The 17,662-nt window shown below is 55.3% G+C and overlaps 1 protein-coding gene across 4 annotated transcripts in view; it reads left to right on the top strand.

Annotated features, from left to right (window-relative positions):
- The window catches only part of ABCC12 (ATP binding cassette subfamily C member 12), a 59,792-nt gene that overhangs the window by 28,728 nt on the left and 13,402 nt on the right, over positions 1 to 17,662 (top strand). For 2 of the 4 annotated variants that reach the window (XM_051833877.3, XM_089319349.1), the window contains exons 14-22: positions 2,735 to 2,869; positions 2,976 to 3,051; positions 3,134 to 3,205; positions 6,776 to 6,865; positions 8,259 to 8,362; positions 10,098 to 10,295; positions 10,862 to 11,088; positions 13,771 to 13,908; positions 16,808 to 16,994. In XM_051833877.3, coding sequence (XP_051689837.3) covers positions 2,735 to 2,869; positions 2,976 to 3,051; positions 3,134 to 3,205; positions 6,776 to 6,865; positions 8,259 to 8,362; positions 10,098 to 10,295; positions 10,862 to 11,088; positions 13,771 to 13,908; positions 16,808 to 16,994 — 1,227 coding nt within the window. Of the gene's footprint in view, positions 1 to 2,734; positions 2,870 to 2,975; positions 3,058 to 3,130; positions 3,206 to 6,775; positions 6,866 to 8,258; positions 8,363 to 10,097; positions 10,296 to 10,861; positions 11,089 to 13,770; positions 13,909 to 16,807; positions 16,995 to 17,662 lie in introns of all 4 variants that reach the window. The other 2 variants (XM_089319351.1, XM_089319350.1) reach the window with 1 other exon arrangement.

The raw sequence follows: 17,662 nt of genomic DNA, 5'->3' as shown, positions 1-17,662 counted from the left end.
GCTCCGTGGACAAGGCCTTTCCTCCCTTGGACTGCAGCCTGTGGGGTGGACTTGGGGACTCCTTCAGCTCTGGGCCCCCAGTGAGGAGTAGACAGGGAGCCAGAGGAAGCAGACATCCCCCACAATTCCTCCAGCCAGGGCCAGGCAGGCCTGAGGCCAGGGGTGCCTTGCCTGGGTGGACGGCATCACCCCCAGGGAAAGAGCTGGAGGCTTGGAGTTTGGGGCTAATGCTAAGGCTTCCGGGAGCTTCTCCCTGCCCAGAGCCACTCCATTGGCTGTCCCTGAGTGAGCCTGAGTGTGTGGCAGGATGGGGCCAGTCATCCCCGTGTCGGTCCCCCAAGGCTCCTCTCTACTCTGCCTCAAGCCAGGTATCCCCCTGCCTCGACTGTCTCCCTCTCCTCTCTGCACAGCGAGTCCCCCGCTGTGTGTACGAGCAGGTGCATGTGTGGTCCCTGTGAGAGGAGACAGTCCCTGGAGCTGTCCTACACTGAGGGGCCTGTCGGGGCAGGGGGCAGAGTCCTGGCTTCTCTGCTCTCCTGCTACCCACAGGGAGCAACTTCAACAAGGGCTCATTGCCTTGAGGGGGGGAGGGGAACAGAAGCCAGGAGGTTGCCATGGCTACAGGACGCTGCAGCCTGCTTTAGGATCTTTTCCAGGGAACCAGGTGTTCCCATCGCTGAGCTCCTACCTGAACCCGAGCCCACTTTTGTCCAGGGCTTGGTTCTCACCCCAGAGTAAGCTCGCGACATTTGTGTTTTGTGCATGGAGGCTGGGTTTCCTCTGAGTGGGCTCCACCCCTGCAGGAGGCTGGACCAGTGTGGATGAGAGCTCCCAGTTCCTCTGCTGGCCCCTGGGTCAGGGTGGAGGGGACAGCTGGTGGACTGGGAATGGCTCTGGCCCAGCCAGGCTTGTAACTGTGGCCACCACCTTCTGCGGACAGTCTGCCACGGGGAGGGGGAGGTCTGTCCTCCTGAGGGGTCCTGTGGACCTAGGGAGCCCTCCTGGGCTTGTGCCCCTGTGGGTCAGAACTGCCTCTCTGGGAGTCCCCATGGAAGGGGCGTCACAACGTCAGTGCTGGTCCATCACTGAGACTCACTAAGCAGCGATGGGGCCAAGGCAGGAAGGGTCACCCCAGGCCATAGCCTCCTCCAGGTCTGCCTTCCCCAAGGTCATTTTAACTTCATGCTTTACCTGGCGGAGGAGGCAGGCAGCCACCAGGTGGCACCAGAACCTGGGTCTGGCCCCTGATGCTGAGGAGGAGGGGACTTGGGCCAGAACCGGAGCCCCCAGGCTTTTCCAGAGCATGTCCCTGCTGGTTTGATTCTGGAGTGCTTGGGCCGGCCAAGGGCGCTTCCCGATGTGAGGAAATCAATGGAATGAGGCCTGCAGGAAGCCATGGGTACCCAACCCGGGGTCGGATTCCTGAGTTTGAGAGCAAAGCTGCTCCAATCCCCCTGGTCTTGCTGGAGTGAACCTGGGGCTGGCTGGCCAGAGAGACTTTCACCTTGTCAGGAGCTGCAGGGCCTGGGGTGCGTGCCCCAGCACAGCCAGAGAAGGATGTGGGGCTGTAACAGGCCTCAGTCCTCCAACTCCCCCTCCCACCCCGGGATAATCAGCTGCTGATCAAGTCACCTGCTGCTTGAAATGCTGGGGTTGGGGGAGATCGGGAGAGCAGAGCAGGCTGCAGGAAGGTAGAAGACGCCATGCAAAGGCGAGAGGTCCGCCTTTTTCTGGAAGAAGGCTCCGTCCGCAAGTGACTCAACTGGACGTGGAGAGCCAGCATGCTCCTGCTTGCGGGGCAAGTGGGCAGGGGGCTGGGTGGTCAGCCTGAGGGAGGCGGCAAGGCTGGAGCTGTCCGGGATGTCAGACTGCACCCCTGTCAGGTGTCTAATAACCCAACATAGCTCTGTCTTTCAGGTTTTTAATCAAGAGCGCCCAAGGTTGACTTGACCTTGATGGATGCTGCAGTCCAAGGGGAGACCTCTGGCCCTGCCCTGCGAAGGCCTCCTAAAGGTGGCATCAGCGTCTTGCCCGCCTGCAGGAGGGGGCTTCCTGCCCTCCCAGGGGTTGACCCCACAGGGACAGCTCTCCTGTTGCCTTCCAGAATGAAAGGAAAACCCCTCTTAGCAGAACTCTTTGATCACAGGAGTGATATGGAAATGAAGCGAATTCAAATGAGAAAAGCAGAGGTGCTCTGGGCAAAAAGCATGGGATGCCAGCATTAGTGGTAGCTCCGATTTTAGGGCACAGCCTCTCCTAGGGGATGGGGAGGTGGCCCTGGGAAGAGGAGGGCCAGCGTGGAGATCCCATGTCCCCTCTCCACCCACTCCTGGCTGCAACAAACACCACGTCCATTTTCCACGTTCAGATCTCACTGGGGAGCAGCCGAAACAAAGGAAGAATCTGTGTGTTTCGCTGTGAATGCCAGAGCCTGGCTTTCCTACTCCTGGGTGCTAGATCGGTGGTCCCCCCGGTGGGGGTCATTTGGCAGTGTCCGGGGTCATTTTCTGCTTGTCACAGCTCGGGGAGGGGTGAGGCTGGCATCTGGTGGGTGGAGACCAGGGAGGCTGCCTGATACACAAGGCACCCTGAGAGTCATCGGGGCTCCCACATGGGTGGTGAGAACCCCTGGACAGGATGAGCCCTGGGCGCCGCTGTGTAAGAGTTGGGTGCAGGCGCCGCCCTCTCTCACCAACGCCGGTGCTCACCGTGGATCCCTTCCCTGCCCCTGCAGTTCTTGGAGTCTTGTGATGAGGTCATTTTGCTGGAAGACGGAGAGATCTGTGAGAAGGGCACCCACAAGGAGCTGATGGAGGAGCGAGGGTGCTACGCCAAGCTGGTCCACAACCTTCGAGGCTTACAGTTTAAGGTAGCACAGATGCATCTGGGTCGGGGGAAGACGGTGGCCACCCTTGCTGCAGTCCCTCCAGCCTGGCCAGGGAGAGAGGCTGTCATCTAGCCCCTTCTGTCTCCAGGACCCCGAACACATCTACAACGCAGCCATGTTGGAAGCCCTCAAGGAGAGCCCCGCAGAGAGGAGCCAGGAGACTGGTACAAGCGGAGCGAGAGCCCCAGTCCCCTGCTGCCCCGGGCGCCTGCCTGGGCACAGAGCTCTCTGTATTTCTCACCCTAGTGTTGGCTCCAGGAGAGGAGAAAGATGAAGGGAGAGAATCTGAAACAGCCCCGGAATTTGTCGACGTGAAAGGTACCTACCCTGCGTTCTCCGCCATAGGTGCTGTTTGGAATGCATTAGGCATCTCCCGTGTGGGACAGAAAAGTACAGGCACACCAAGTGTCTCTTACTTCCGGTCGGTGGAATTGTCATTCTGGGCAGCTGGGATCGCACGTGTGAGCCTTGGGGTTCGCTTGCCTGAGGCCAAACTTCGGCTTTACCACTTCCTGGCTCTGTGACCTTGAGCGAGCTCCGTAACGGCTCTGAACCTTGCTGTCCTAATTCGTAAAATGGGGAGGTGCTAGCACCAGCCACAGAAGTTCTTAGATTAAATGAGACACTGTAGACGAAGTGCTGAGCACTGTGGCGCAGGGACCATCAACAGTCATACTCATAACTGTCCTGGCAACTACCACCCCATAGTTACTACTAGTAGTAGGAAGGTCAATAGTTACTGCTAGTACTAGGAGGGAGCAATAGTTACTACTAGTAGTAGGAGGGTTCAGTAGTTACTACTACTATCAGGAGGGATCAATAGTTACTTCTAGTAGTAGAAGGGAGTAATAGTTGCTACTAGTACTAGGAAGGAGAAATAGCTACTACTACTAGTAGTATGGATCAGTAGTTACTATTAGTAGTGGTAGGGGGCCAGTAGTTACTACTAGTAGTAGGAGGGAATAATAATTACTATTACTAGTAGGGGTCATTAGTTACTACTACTATCAGGAGTGATCAATAGTTACTACTAGTAGTAGGAGGGGTCAACAGTTACTACTAGTAGTAGGAGGTCAACAGTTGCTACTAGTCATAGGAGGGATCAATAGCTACTACGAGTAGTGGGAGGGATCAGTAATTACCACTAGTAGGAGGAGGGGGTCAGCAGTTACTACTAGTAGTTCTAGGGATCAGTAGTTACTACCACTAGTAGGAGGGGGTCATTAATTACTACTACTAGTAGTAGGGATCAGTAGTTACTACTGGTAGTAGCAGAGATCGAGCAATGCCCGGGGACTCATCCGAGGAGAGGCGAGTCCAGCACAGGGACGGTGTCCCACCCTCCATGGGGAGCACTGAGAGAGGACGGGGAAGCAGTGAGGGAATCCAGGTGGCACAAGGTGATTCAGTCTCACAGCAAATAAGGACCAAGTCCTGTGCTGTTTGCCTGGTCCTCAGTGAGGCCGGGTAGGGAGAGGGGATGCCCACATCCTCAGGGTCTCACGGTCTGGTGGGGGTCACAGGCAAATGGATGACTGTGGGACACTATGGTGGGAGTCAGGGGATTGGAGTGAGAGTAAGAGACAAATCCAGGAGGGCTTCACAGAGGGGGTGGTCTTTGGGTTGGGTCCTTCAGGGTTGTGCAGGGGTTTGCTGGGGCACACTGTGGGTAGGAAGGTAGGGGAAGGTGGAGGGTTTGAGGCTGGGGGCATGAGGACATTCTGGGAAGGCAGAGGAGAGACGAGCTTGGCCAGGGCCAGGCAGCTGAAGCCTCCTCTTCACCTCTGTAGACATGCTGCCTTCGCCCCTCCACCTGCCCGTAGTCCGTCACCACCCGCTCCGTTCCCTGGGCCTGACGCGGCGACAGCAGGATCAACGTCCCTCAAAGCGCCTTCCGCATTGAGGCTCAGTTCCTCAGTAATGTGAAGCTAAAAAGACCCACAAAACTTAATCCATTCAGTCAAATTTAAGATGCTGTCTGCCTGATAAGACCACGATCATTTTATGTGCCATTTAGAAAGGGAAAAAAAAAATCTCCCGCAATTAAATGCCTGTCGGGTGGAAGGCACATCCAGATCTCAGAGATGTGAAAATGTGAACTTAAAAACAAGCATGCGTGCATCAGTGCTCTCTGCCACCTTCCATGGTGCTTACGACCAACGCAGGTGCATCTGAAAGACAGCATCCACAGCGCCGCTCGGGGGGCTTCCCAGCGGAACCGACGTGCAGGGACATCCCCTCGCACCTCGGGGGAGAAAGGATTTAGGGTCCAGTGGAGAGAGTGAGCCCTGTTCTTTGTGAGTTCTCACCACTCCCCCTCTTCTGGAGAGGAAGATGGCGCTGGTACAATTTTGCCTTAGAGGATAAACAGTCGGGCGGTTCTGTGCTCTGACAGCTGCAGGAGGAGACGATGCCGTGAGCCAGTTACAGGCTGCCCCGGCGTTTGGCAAGGGCAGGCGATGGGGTGTCTCCTCGGGGAGGCTCCAGGGTGTGCCCAGTCCCTGGAGCGCTCTACAGGGTGCCCACACGCCGAGGCCTCACCCTCGTGTTCCAGCCCTGGAGTGGGAGCCTTTCCAGGGGGCGCTGGTTTCCCGGGCAGGTCTCTCCCGGGCAGGTTCCCTCTGCTGTATGGAAGCTCTTCTGGTTGGGTTGGGGGCAGAGAGCTGTGTCCAGCGCTCTTTAGCTCTGTGTATAAAAGCCAAGCTTGAGTCATGGTTCTGCTTGGGAGCTGACATTCCGTGCCCTTCCGTGGAGGAGAGGAGGGAGAGCCGTGCATGTGGAGGCGGCATCGCCGTGCCTCTGAAACGCTGTTTCACGAGAACTTGACAGGCATTTCCCTTCCCCTTGGGCAGTGCAGGCGAGGACTTGGGGCTGCCGCCTGGAGGGCCTCAGGAGCTCACGGTTTGTCTGCTGCCGGGGGGTGAGCTTGGGGAGGCAGGCAGGGCCTCCTTCACGCACGGCTGTAGGGACACGTGGCGGGCACCCTGCCACTTCAGTCGGGCATCCAGCCCCTCTCCCAACCACTGCCTCCCCCAGGGGGCTCCCCCTGAGAGCTGCCAGTATGAGTCCAGCTGCAGGCGCTGGGAGCTGACCCTCCCAGGGAGCAGCCTCACTCACTGGCCAGAGGTGCCCTGCCGTCACGTTCTGTGTGTCTATGCTGCCTCTCAGATGTCTCTGCTATCGGATTGAGCTCTGGCTGTCCACAAGTGTTGCTGGCTTGATGATAACTCCTTTTGATGTGGCCTTGCCTTCCTTACCCTCCACCATTCTTTTTAAAAGGATTTATTTATTTGAAAGGCAGAGAGAGAGAGGAGAGAGAGAGAGAGAGAGAGAAATCTTCCATGTGCTGGTCACTCTCTAAATGACCACAATGGCTGGGGCTGGACCAGGCCTGGAACTCCATCTGGGGCTCCCACATACGTGGCAGGGTGCATGAACTTGGACCAACTTCCGTTGCTTCCCAGGAGCCTTAGCAGGGAGCTGGACCGGAAGTGGAGCGGCCAGGACTCAAAACCCGTGCTCACAGGGGATGCCCGAATTGAAAGCGGCCACATCACTGGCTGAACCCCAGTAGCCCCATTCCCAGGTGTTTTTAATCCATGGCTATTTGACTTCAGTGCAGACCCTGCAGAGCCAATTGTCCCGGTACTCACATCCTCTGCTTGGTTTGGGGAGACACAGCTCAAGATAACCCCAGGATCCCCAGGGTTGAGCACATAGTAGGTGTTGTCTCAAAAGACCAAAAGCCTACTTCACAGAGCTCAAGTATGCCGCAGTGAGCACAGGTGTGCCGGAAGTGGGAAAGTGTGGGGCTCGGGGGAGGCTGGGGCCCGGGAGGGGTGGGGTGTTTGGAAGGGAGCCCACCCGGGACTGTGCTTGCCTCCTCAGTGCCTGCACACCAGCTGGTCCAGACGGAATCCCCCCGGGAAGGCACGGTGACCTGGAGAACGTACCACACATACGTTAAGGCTTCTGGAGGTTCCGCATCCAATTTGCATGTATTCCCCTCTTAAACTGCTGGGTTCACATTTTACAAATTCTTGAAAAAATTACAAGGGCTTGGACTATTTATCAAGGCTTTTATTTTTTCTCCTCTTAAACACTAGAGCCTGATAATAGGGCCTTTTAAGTAGGATCATTCTTCATCTCTATTAAAGCCGCCATACTCTCTCTTCCTGCAGCCAGGTGGCCGGGCGGGCAGCAGCACGAACCAGCGCTGGCTCTTCTGAACCCTTTCCCTCTCATCACTGCCCGCGGGGGCACTCGGCTCCTGCCCTGCTTTTCACACAAGATTCCTGTCTTGGTGTGCAAAGCACATCAATGGTTTTGTTCCCAGTCTCTCCTCCACAAGACTGCATTTTTATTGCTTTTTTAAAATATTATTTATTTATTTATTTGAGAGGTAGAGTTACAGACAGAGAGAGGGAGACAGAAAGAGAGGTCTTCTACCCACTGGTTCATACCTCCTATGGCTCCAATGGCCAGATCTGGGCCAATCAGAAGCCAGGAGCCAGGAGCTTCTTCTGGGTCTCCCACACAGGTACAGAGGCCCAATCATTGGACCATCTTCCTCTGCTTTCCCAGGCCATAGTAGAAAGCTGGATCAGAAGTGGAGCAGCCGGGACACAAACCAAAGCATATATGGGATGCTGGCACTGCAGGCAGAGGCTTAGTCCACTGTGCCACAGCACCTGCCCCTTTATTGATTTTTTTAAAAAAATGAAATGCTTGATTTTTATTTCATCTTGATTCCTTTTTAAAAAATGCATTTATTTATTTGAAAGGCAGAGTGACATAGAAAGAGGGAGACACACAAACACACACACACACATCTTCCATCTACTGGTTTGCTCCCCAAATGGCCACAATGTCTGGGGCTAGGCCAGGAGCTTGGAACTGCCTCTGTGTCTCCCATGTGGGTGCAGGGACCCAAGCACTTGGGCTGTCTTCCACTGCTTTTCCCAGTCCATTAGCAGGGAGCTGAATTGGAAGTGGAGCAGCTGGGTCTTAAACCGGTGCCCATATGGGATGCCGGCACTGCAGGCTTAACCCACTGCACATAACACCAGTCCCTACTTGTCTGTTTTTCAAGAGTACTGAGTTGCTCCTGTTAAAGTGCACATTGGTGGTTTGCCAATGGGATGGCAATTTGGGCCCATTTTCCAACCAGACAGAACAGACATCCTTGTTGGGGTGCAGGGGTACGACACCCAGTTGTGCTGTTTCAGCCTTCTTAGAGGGGGGGTCCCCAGGGATGAGGGCCCTTTTCTACAGGCCTTGACTTTCCCATGAGGGTTGGGTCCCAAGGAAGGCCAGGCCACGGCTGCCCCTGTGGTGTCAGTGACCCCCGGCCCCCCCCCCCCCCTTGCAGGGTACCTGCTCTCTCTCTTCGCGGTGTCTCTCTTCCTCCTCATGATCGGCAGCTCTGCCTTCAGCAACTGGTGGCTGGGTTTCTGGTTAGACAAAGGCTCCCAGGTGAGTTTGCCCCGGCACTGGAAAACGCTGAGGTTGTGTCTCGGGGTGCAAAGGTTGCCTACCGAGGTCACTCATTTGCCTCTGCCCACAAGACTTCAAGGGCAGGTGCTTACCCCACCTGAAATCCCCTCCAATGCCCCGAGACCAGCAGTGTCTCTGCATTCTCCGGCGCCCCCTGCAGCAGATGTCAAAGGGCTGTCAGAGAGGCGCCCATCCCAGATGACGTGGGTGGGGGCGAGCAGGGCAGGACACACAGGGTCCCTTTTGTAGCCAGGGGTCTTAGCATCCTCTGAGGAATGACCAGGGGAGGCTACGAAAATCTCACCCAGATGTCTGCCTTCCCCCCACTGAAGAGAAACTGGCAACTTGTCCCCAGCACCATCTAGTGCCGGAGAGTTCCACAGGTCTCTGTCCCCCGGGGTTGACCTCTGCAGGAATGGGATGTGCAGTCACACTCAGTGCCCGCAGATGCTCCAGGGCCACCAGGAGCCCTTTCCTGCCTCCTTAGCTCCTCCTTACCTCCAAAAGGTCGTTCTCCCTCAAGCTGGCTGGGAGCTCTTCCAGATTTTGGCCAATGATTCCAGAGCTTTTCGGGGACCCCCAGGAATGCTGGGGGTGGTGCCAGCCCATCCTTCGTGGTCACATTGTTGTTTACCTCTGTTGCCATGACAACCGAAGGCAGGCAAGGTTGGGGCTTGGGCAGGAGTAGGCCAGTGGGCAGCATGACCTGGACAGACCATCACCAGGATCTCCAGATTCTCCCCAAACCCACTCGCTCCGGATGAGCCCCTCCCCTGGGGAGTCTGAGGTGCAGGTCACGGCGGGGTCCACTCCCGGGCTTGGAGCCTCCCCAGCAGGCCGCTGGGCAGGAAGCAGCAGTGGCAGGCAGAAGGCCCTGGAAGATTGCCGTTTCCACTGGGCCTTTCATCAGGGCATCCCCAGGGGTGCATCTGTTTGTTTCTTGGCGGCTCAGCCGTCAGCCGCCTCTGGTTTACATTTCCGCTATTACTGTCATCAGCAAAATGGCATTTGGAAGAAAGACGCTTGTTTGGTCCCCAAAGGCAGTGTTGACTTTCAGCTCAGGGCCCGGAGGAATAGGAACCTGCCAGTTTCTCAGGAGGAGGAGGAGAAGGTGGGATGTGCCTTTAGAGACGCTGGCGACATGGTGTGTGCCGGCCAGGGCGGAGCAGCGCTTTGAGCCCCTCCTATTCACCAGGCCCCTCCCCTCATCAGAGACCCAGGGCCATGTCCCCTCCTCCCACCTCCTCGCGCCCTCCCAGTTGGCCTTTGGGAAGGGGACAGGGCAAGGACTGAGGGGCCCCCTGGTGGGGCTGGCAGGCAGTGTGGTGAGCTGCAGGGTGGCTCCTGCTGTCCTGTTTGGGTTGGACTCCAGATTTGCTGCTCGCTTCTGGATCTCCTTGGCCCGGCCTCACTTACGGTCCCATGGGGCGCAGGTAGCTTCTGGGTGACTGCCCGTGTGCACCTGTTCAGCTGCTTTGTTTTCCCCAGAGCCTGTGCCAAGGGCACATCAGGTGCCCCTTGGGCTTGTGGCTGCCTACATGGGAGAAGCATGCATGGCCCAGAGGTCCCAAAGGGGACCTGGCTTGATTTTACCCACCCGATGGCCCATTCTGAGCCATCAAACACCTCGTTTGGAGTCTCTGCTCTCTGGACTGCCCCCACCTTCTCCTGAGAGCCCACCCATTCTTGGTGTTTCCCTTGCTCTTCTCCCAAGGTGACCTGCGGCTCCCAGGGCAACAAGAGCGTGTGTGAGGTGGGCGAGGTCCTGGCTGACATGGGGCAGCACATGTACCAGTGGGTGTACGCGGCCAGCATGGGGGCCGTGCTGTCCTTCGGCATCGCCAAAGGCTTCACCTTCACCAAGACCACGCTGATGGCATCTTCCTCACTGCACGACAGAGTGTTTGACAAGGTGACAGCCTATAGACTATCTCATTAGCACCTGGAGGGCTATTAGGGGCACCCCACGTGCCCTTAAGCTAGGCTGAGGTTGGGGTAGGGGTATGTGCAGGCCAAGAGGTCATCTGCTCCAGGGAACCCTGAGTACAACAAGGACCCCAGCAGGTGCTTCTGCTCCTGGCCCCCAGTTCCGTCCACCGCTGCTACGTGGCAGGCATTGGCTATGAGGGCCCTGGCCGAAGTGCATGGGTGGTATTTGCACTTTGGGGACAGGAGAAAGGGGAGCTTGACCTTTTAGGGCCCTGGGGCATCAAGTCCCTCCCTCCTCCAAAGGCACCCACCTCTCCCATCCTGGTTGTACCTGAGATTTGCAGGGGGTCTCTCTGTGGACCTCCGTGTCCACTCCAGCTCTCTCCCCCAACTCACCCCCATTCACGACGGCCACAAGGGTAGGGAGCAGCCTCACTTTGCCAGGAAACAAGGTCAGGCCCTGCCCTTGCCACTGTAGTCCCAGCTGGGCGGCCGCAGGTTTACTAACTGCTGACCTTGACCTTCGTGGCTCTCTGCTTTGGTCCACAGATCTTAAAGAGCCCAATGAGCTTCTTCGACACGACTCCCACCGGCAGGCTGATGAACCGCTTTTCCAAAGACATGGACGAGCTGGACGTGAGGCTGCCGTTCCATGCAGAGAACTTCCTGCAGCAGTTCTTCATGGTGCTGTTTATTCTCGTGATCCTGGCGGCTGTGTTTCCTGCCGTCCTGCTGGTGGTGGCCGGCCTTGCCGTCGGCTTCTTCATGCTCCTACGGTAGGTCTGTGAGCCACTTCAAAAGGAGAAAACCACACACACACACACACACACTTAACTCTGTGCGATGACAGGATGTCAGCTGGTGCTACGCCCTTGCTGTCTCCTCTGATGGCAGAACACACGGGTTTCCAGCACTTACTAGGCAAAGCGCTTTGCATACATCTGGCATTTTAGTTTCAGAGAGGTGGATATTATTAGGAGGTCACGTTCTTGGTTCCAGGCCAGGAAACTAGTAACCATGGCTGCCATCTGTCTGCTGATGCCCCCGTTCCTGCAGCTGGAGGTGAGAGAGGACCCATCCTCAGTGACTCCAAGCCTTGTGGTGTAGCCCCAGAGCTGAACGGAGCCGTGGTTAGAGGCCCAGGTGGCTGTGCACACCCATGCCCCTGGGGACGCAGGCATGTCAGTGATCCCAGCCTCCCAGGAGACCCGGCTCCCCCATTTCCAGAGACGAGCTGGGGTTCTCAGCAGGTGGCATAGTGGGGATTAGCTAAGGGCACAGACTTTGCACCTGAGCCTCAATTCTACCCATGAACCCAGCCAGGAGGACCTTGGGGAAGTGAGGGAAATGCCACAGTTTCCTCGTCTCCAAAGTGGCCATGGTGACAATGTTCGCGTCACCTGTTGTAAAGGCGTCGCTCTGATGATCAGATGAGACTGCATGGCCGATTCCTTGTAAATTGAAACCACTAGGCAGGTATTTAGCCTCGTGGCTAGGCTGCCGGTCGGGATGGGGGATCCTGTCCGAGGGCCTGGGTTTGAGTTCTGGCTCTGCTCTGGATTCCAGCTTCCTGCTAATGTGCACCCCGGGAGAAGCAGGTGATGGCTGAAGTTAGTTGGGTCCCTGCTACTCAAGTGGGAGACCTGGATTGAGTTCCTGGAGCCCTATTTCAGCCTGGCCCAGGCCCTGCCATTGCGGTCATTTGGAGGGTGAACCGTTAGATAAGAGTTCTCTTTCTCTTTCTCCTTCCCTCTGGCTCTTAAATAAATAACAATTTTGAAAGGAATAAGAGGTTATGCAAACTGAAGAGTTTCCCTAAAAACCAGCAGAACACAAGTTTGTACCTCGATGTGCTCTGCCCTGGGCTAGACGTTGGGGCTCTTAAAGATGGTCCCCCAAATTCTGGAAGAGTCAATTTACAAACCCAGGCTTGTTTGCCCAGGGGCCCTGCACTCTGATAGATTCAGCACTGGTGCCCTGGGAGACAGGAGGGCGGGCTCTCACCCCAATCTCCCATGGTGCCCTAGATGACTGAGAAGGGGCACGTGGCCTCGGGCTCCAAACTCGAGGGTCGATTGTGATGGCCACACTGGAGACATTTCTGAAGGCCTGGTAGAAAGCTAATGCACATCCCGGATGTCAGTTGGTACAGTGGCTCCTTCTTTGTAAGCATCGTTCCAGGCTGCGGTCCTGCTCATGCAGCTGATTAACTTAGCTGAGCCTTTGCATTGCCCTGTGCCTTTGCTTCTGGCTCTAAAGACAGCCCAGACCAGAGCTGGCCTTGACTGAACTGTCCACGTGACTTGCTCACTTGCGCTCTGAGCTGATGAGGTTTCCCCTCCCCTGGGCTGGTTTTAGCTGAGAGTCAGGAGCCCACATTAATCCTCTCTCCCTGGCCAGCCAGCTACCGCGTGTGCCTGAGGCCACTGGTCTCCTGCTCACAAGGGCTCCTGGGGGCTCCCACACTGGGGGTGGGGGGCTGCATCCTGAGAGGTCTTCTGTTTTAGAGTCAGCCCTCGAGGCTGCAAAATGACCTTTGGAAATGCCTCTAGAAGCCAGGCGCTGACAGTCGACAGGCCAGGTTTGTCTCCAGAGGAAGAACAGACCACTGTTCTCTGACTGGACTTCAGGAAGTAGTTGAGGGGTGGGGGCTGTTTAGCCTAGTGGGTAAGATGCTTGCAATCGGGGCTGGCGCTGTGGCGTAGTAGCTTAAGCCTCTGCTTGCGGCGTCAGCATCCCATATGAGCGCCGGTTTGAGACCCAGCTGCTCCTCTTCTGATGCAGCTCCCTGCTAATGCGCCTGGGAAAGCAGTGGAGAATGGCCCAAGTGCTTGGGCCTCTGCACCTGCATGGGAGACCCAGAAGAAGCTCCTGGCTCCTGGCTTCGAATCTGCCCAGCTCCAGCTGTTGTGACCATTTGGGGAGTGAACCAGTAGAAGGAAGACTGTTCTCTCTGTCTCTCCTTCTCTCTATCTGTAACTCTACCTAATCAATAAATAAAATCTAAGATGCTTGCCATCCACGTCAGAGTGCCAGGACTGGATTCCAGGCTCCAGCTCCTGGCTCCAGCTTCCTGCTAATGCTGACCCGAGAAGGCAGTGGTGATGGCCCACATAACTGCGTCCCAGCCACCCACCCAGGAGATCTGGATTGAGTTCCTGGCTCCCAGCTTTGGTGTGGCCCAGTCCCAGCCATCCGGGGAGTGAACCAGCAGATGGCAACTCTCCCCAGCTGTCCCTCAGCCTCTCAGATTAAACAGAAGTGGCTGGCTTCTATCTGGGGGCTGCGCTGGATGAGAGAGTCTGGGTTTTCAAAGACAGACTCACATCCTGGGCGGCGCTCAGAACTGAGGCGCGCTCACGTTGGTCGGCCTGGGATGGACGCACTCACTCACGCGCGGAGTCGGTCCTGCCCGTGCCCAGCGTGAGCCCTCCTGGCCCCTCTGGTCTTGCCCGCAGCGTCTTCCACCGAGGTGTCCAGGAGCTCAAGAAGGTGGAGAACATCAGCCGGTCGCCCTGGTTCTCTCACATCACCTCCTGCATGCAGGGCCTTGGGGTCATCCACGCCTACGGCAAGGAGGAGGACTGCATCAGCAAGTGAGTCCGGGCGCTGGGCGCTGCGCGCTGCTTCCGCCCGACCCCGGGATCCGCTCCTCTGCGGGGCTGCGGGGCGGGACCACAGGGAGAGAGCTGACAGGACTGGGAGGAGCACCCTAAGGCTCTGAGCCTCTGGAACTGCGGGCCTCAGAGCAAGCGGGGTCTGCTCAGTCCATGCGACTTCTTTATTCTTCACTCTAAAAGTGAAAATGGGTTCAATTCAAGAAACTAGGGGCAAGCAAGAAAAAGGAAAGAAAGCACTCAATAAAACCAACAGCCTCTTCACATTTTCACTTTTTTTATTTAAAAAATGCATTACTTTTTATGTATTTAGAATCATTTTTCTGTTGTTTTTAAAAATTTACTTAACATTTTTAGTATTATTTTTCACGATGCTGTATATTTTTTGTAAGAAAAAAAGTGATCTGTGTGGGCCACATTTTGTGTCCCTTTAGTGGCCTGGTCAGCTTCCTTCTTTTTAAATGCAGGGATGAGATTGGTCAGTTTCTCTGGAGTCCTCCAGCTGCAAACCTCGAAAATGGGCATGAAAGCTACCAGCCGGAGTGGGCTCATTGGCTGTGGATTAAATGCCTGTTCTTCCTGAGAGTTCACAGGGCTGGGGTGGGGGGTGTCTCTGCTCTACACTCGGGCACAGCTTTTTTCCTTCCTGAGGGTCTTGGGGTCTTCCCCAGGACCCTTGGTGTCCAGCTGGAGGGAAAGAAAGGCAGGAAGGTACAAGAGCCTGTGGGAAATCCTCACTGTTCGACCCTAGTACCTCTGCACACTGATTGGCCAGATTTCAGTCACATGGGCTAACTGCAAAGGATGCTGGGAAATGTAGTCCAGCTGTGTTCAAAGGCCGCCATGGAAAAAGGTCGGTTAAAAAAAAAAAAGCAGTCTCTACCACTTGGGCACTCTTTTTTTGCTGTCTTTTTCTTCCTCACAAAGCTAACATTGTTTGACACTTGTGTATAATCCTTTTGCTCTGTTGCTGTCTCCCCGCTTGGCCACGGAGGATCTCAGTGTAGACTTCACGGCGTCTGGTTCTGTTACACCACTCATACACAGATCCTCCCATTCAAGCTTCGTCAGGGAGCTGACCCTACGTGCTTGGTGGGATCTCCCTCTGTCAAGATGTTCTTTCCACAGGGCTTGGGCTTCTGATATGTGCTGTTTTTCTCCCAGACAACATCATGGGGACAAATAAGTTGGAGTGGAAACAGGAAGGAGGAGGGAGCTGTGGAGCCCATAGTGGCTGGCCACGGGTGCCACAGGACACAAGGCTTGTGGCACCTGGAGAGTGGCGAGCAGCAGCAGTGTCTGAGGGCACCCATGATGTGCCAGTGCAGGAGCCCTAACTCTGGAGGGGTGCAAACTGAGGTTTTCATAATTTTCCCAACAGTTTCTGCTAGTGGTTTTGAGGAAGTGTATCTCCCACTGGGCCACAGAGCCCTTGATAGCAATGGAGCCTGAAGTCTTCTCTGGCCAGTGGTTGGCTACCTCTGCTTAAAATGTCACCCTTCAAGTTCAAGTTCAAGTTCAAATCATAGCTCTCTTTTTCTTCGGAGTCTTGGTGTGGCAAGACTGTGTTCTCTCTCTCTCTCTCTCTCTCTCTCTCTCTCTGTGTGTGTGTGTGTGTGTGTGTGTGTGTCAGGGTAGGAGGGGAGGCTTGCAGTTGGAAAGCACTGATCTTTAACACTCTATCCCTTTCCTCTGAGGCTGGTGCAGGTTGGTGGAGAAGTGGGGAGTGGGTTGGGTCCATCCTCAGGCGAGCCTCTGCCGGCCTCCGGGCCACTCTTCCTTGTTCATTCCTGCAGATCCAGCACACTGTGTAGATATGCTATGGCAAGGCATCTGTCTCTCTCTCTTTCACAGTAAAAGAAACAAACAAACAAACAAAAAAACAAAAACAGTTGTTGGCTGGATTATACTCAGGGGCTGAGCTGTATGGAACATTCTGGTCTTCCCAGATGGAGTCACATCTTGTGCAGTGAGACGTTCCTGCTACGAAAGCACTTAGAGCAGAGATTTGATGAAGGAATGGCGCGCTCGCGTTTCTCGGGTCCCCATATCTCACTCCACTGGGTCGCTAAGGTTTGCTGGGTTTTCGGGTGCGCTCTGCCTGGCCATGTTCCTCTGTGTTGCACTGATGCAGAGGCCCCATCAAGACTGCAGCCTTGCATGTCATTGCCGGCTCCTCTCAGCTCCAGCAACAGCAGGACTGGGCAGGATTCACCTCCCACACAGCCAGAGAGTTGGGAACTCCAGGGTGGGTCTTGCCTCCATCTTCTACCATGTTGCCTGTCTGTCACTCTGCCCTTGCTTTGTCTCCTTTTTGTCTCAGTGGACATGAAGCAGGCTTCTCCCTTTGACAAGACCCCCAGATTTATAGACAATCATCTTAAAGCTTCTCTCAGATTTAGAGAGAGAACCAAGCAAGCATCCTCTCTTCTCTCCTTATTATCACTTCCTCCACAACACAGTCCATTATCTCTATAGCTCAAAGGGGCTAATTGTCAATTCCACAAGGCCCTGGAGCAGTGGCTGACTGTGAGCTGGGGACCCTTTGAAGTTCAACTGGGCGACCCTCAGCACCTTTTGTTCCCAGCTATGGGTTTCAGTTGCAATTTCTAGGGAAGACAGAAAGAGCCAACTTGTCTCCACGGTCAACTGCCACCCGGAATTTCTCCAAATATGTGCAAATTGAAGACGTGTGTGTGTGTGGGGGCAGATTCTGATGCCCCTGGGTCTGCGCTCACTTCTGTAAGAGCTCACTGTGGGAGAGTGCATTTCCCCTGGGGTTAAACCTTCCTTGCCTTATTTCTTCAGTACTTCCACTGTGGTGGAAGCACAGGCTGAGCTCCTGTGGTGTCTGATTTCCTTATTTTCTTCCTTTTAGGTTTAAGATGCTGAATGACGAAAACTCCAGCCACCTCCTGTACTTTAACTGTGCCCTACGCTGGTTTGCTCTAAGGATGGACGTCCTCATGAACGTTGTCACCTTCATTGTGGCTTTGTTGGTGACGCTGAGTTTCTCTTCCATCAGCGCTTCGTCCAAAGGCTTGTCCTTGTCTTACATCATCCAGGTAACACCTGGTACAAGGTTGGGCCTGGCCTGGAGGGTGCTTTTGGATGGAGGGAGCAGAAACCCATTTCAGATGGGTTTGGCCAATAAAGAGAGCTTAGCAGCTCACGTCATTAAGAGTTTGGCAGTCGTGTGGGCTTCAGGCACAGTTGATCATGGCTCTTGCCTTTGTTGTCCTCCCATGATGGCTTGCTTCATAGTTGTGCAGTGGTGACCAGCAGCCTTGGGGGTCTTCAGCAGGGTAAAGTATGAGGAAACTAGTAGGCAAGAGCCCCGAACTTTATTCTTAGATTCATTTAGGCATCCTGGAGCTAATGAGTAGTTTAATGGAATGAGACCATTGGATTAGGTAAGGGTTGGTGCTTCAACGCATTCCACCAGATCACATGGCTTTTGCACAGTAGGGAGAGTGAAAGGAGCCATGGAGAGGTGACTCCATTGCCACCGACTTCTTGATTGCATTCTTTCTTTTGACTAAAGATGATAGCCAGGGAACCTGTGGTGTGTGTGGTGCTCCGGGCAGGGGGGCAGGGTCCTTCCCGTGAATGAACTCACTCACCCCTCACAACAGCCCCAGGGAGCACTGTAGTCTCCAGTCTGCAGGTGAGGACACTGAGGCTTAGGAACCTCCCAAAGTCACGGCACCTGTCACACGTGAGGGTCGGGATC

Source organism: Oryctolagus cuniculus, chromosome 18 (genome assembly GCF_051225735.1).
Source record: "Oryctolagus cuniculus isolate XC-2025 breed Fujian yellow rabbit chromosome 18, ASM5122573v1, whole genome shotgun sequence".
NCBI lineage: Eukaryota > Metazoa > Chordata > Mammalia > Lagomorpha > Leporidae > Oryctolagus > Oryctolagus cuniculus.
The sequence above is the reverse complement of the archived record's forward strand: the minus strand, read 5'-3'. Positions and strand labels throughout refer to the sequence as shown.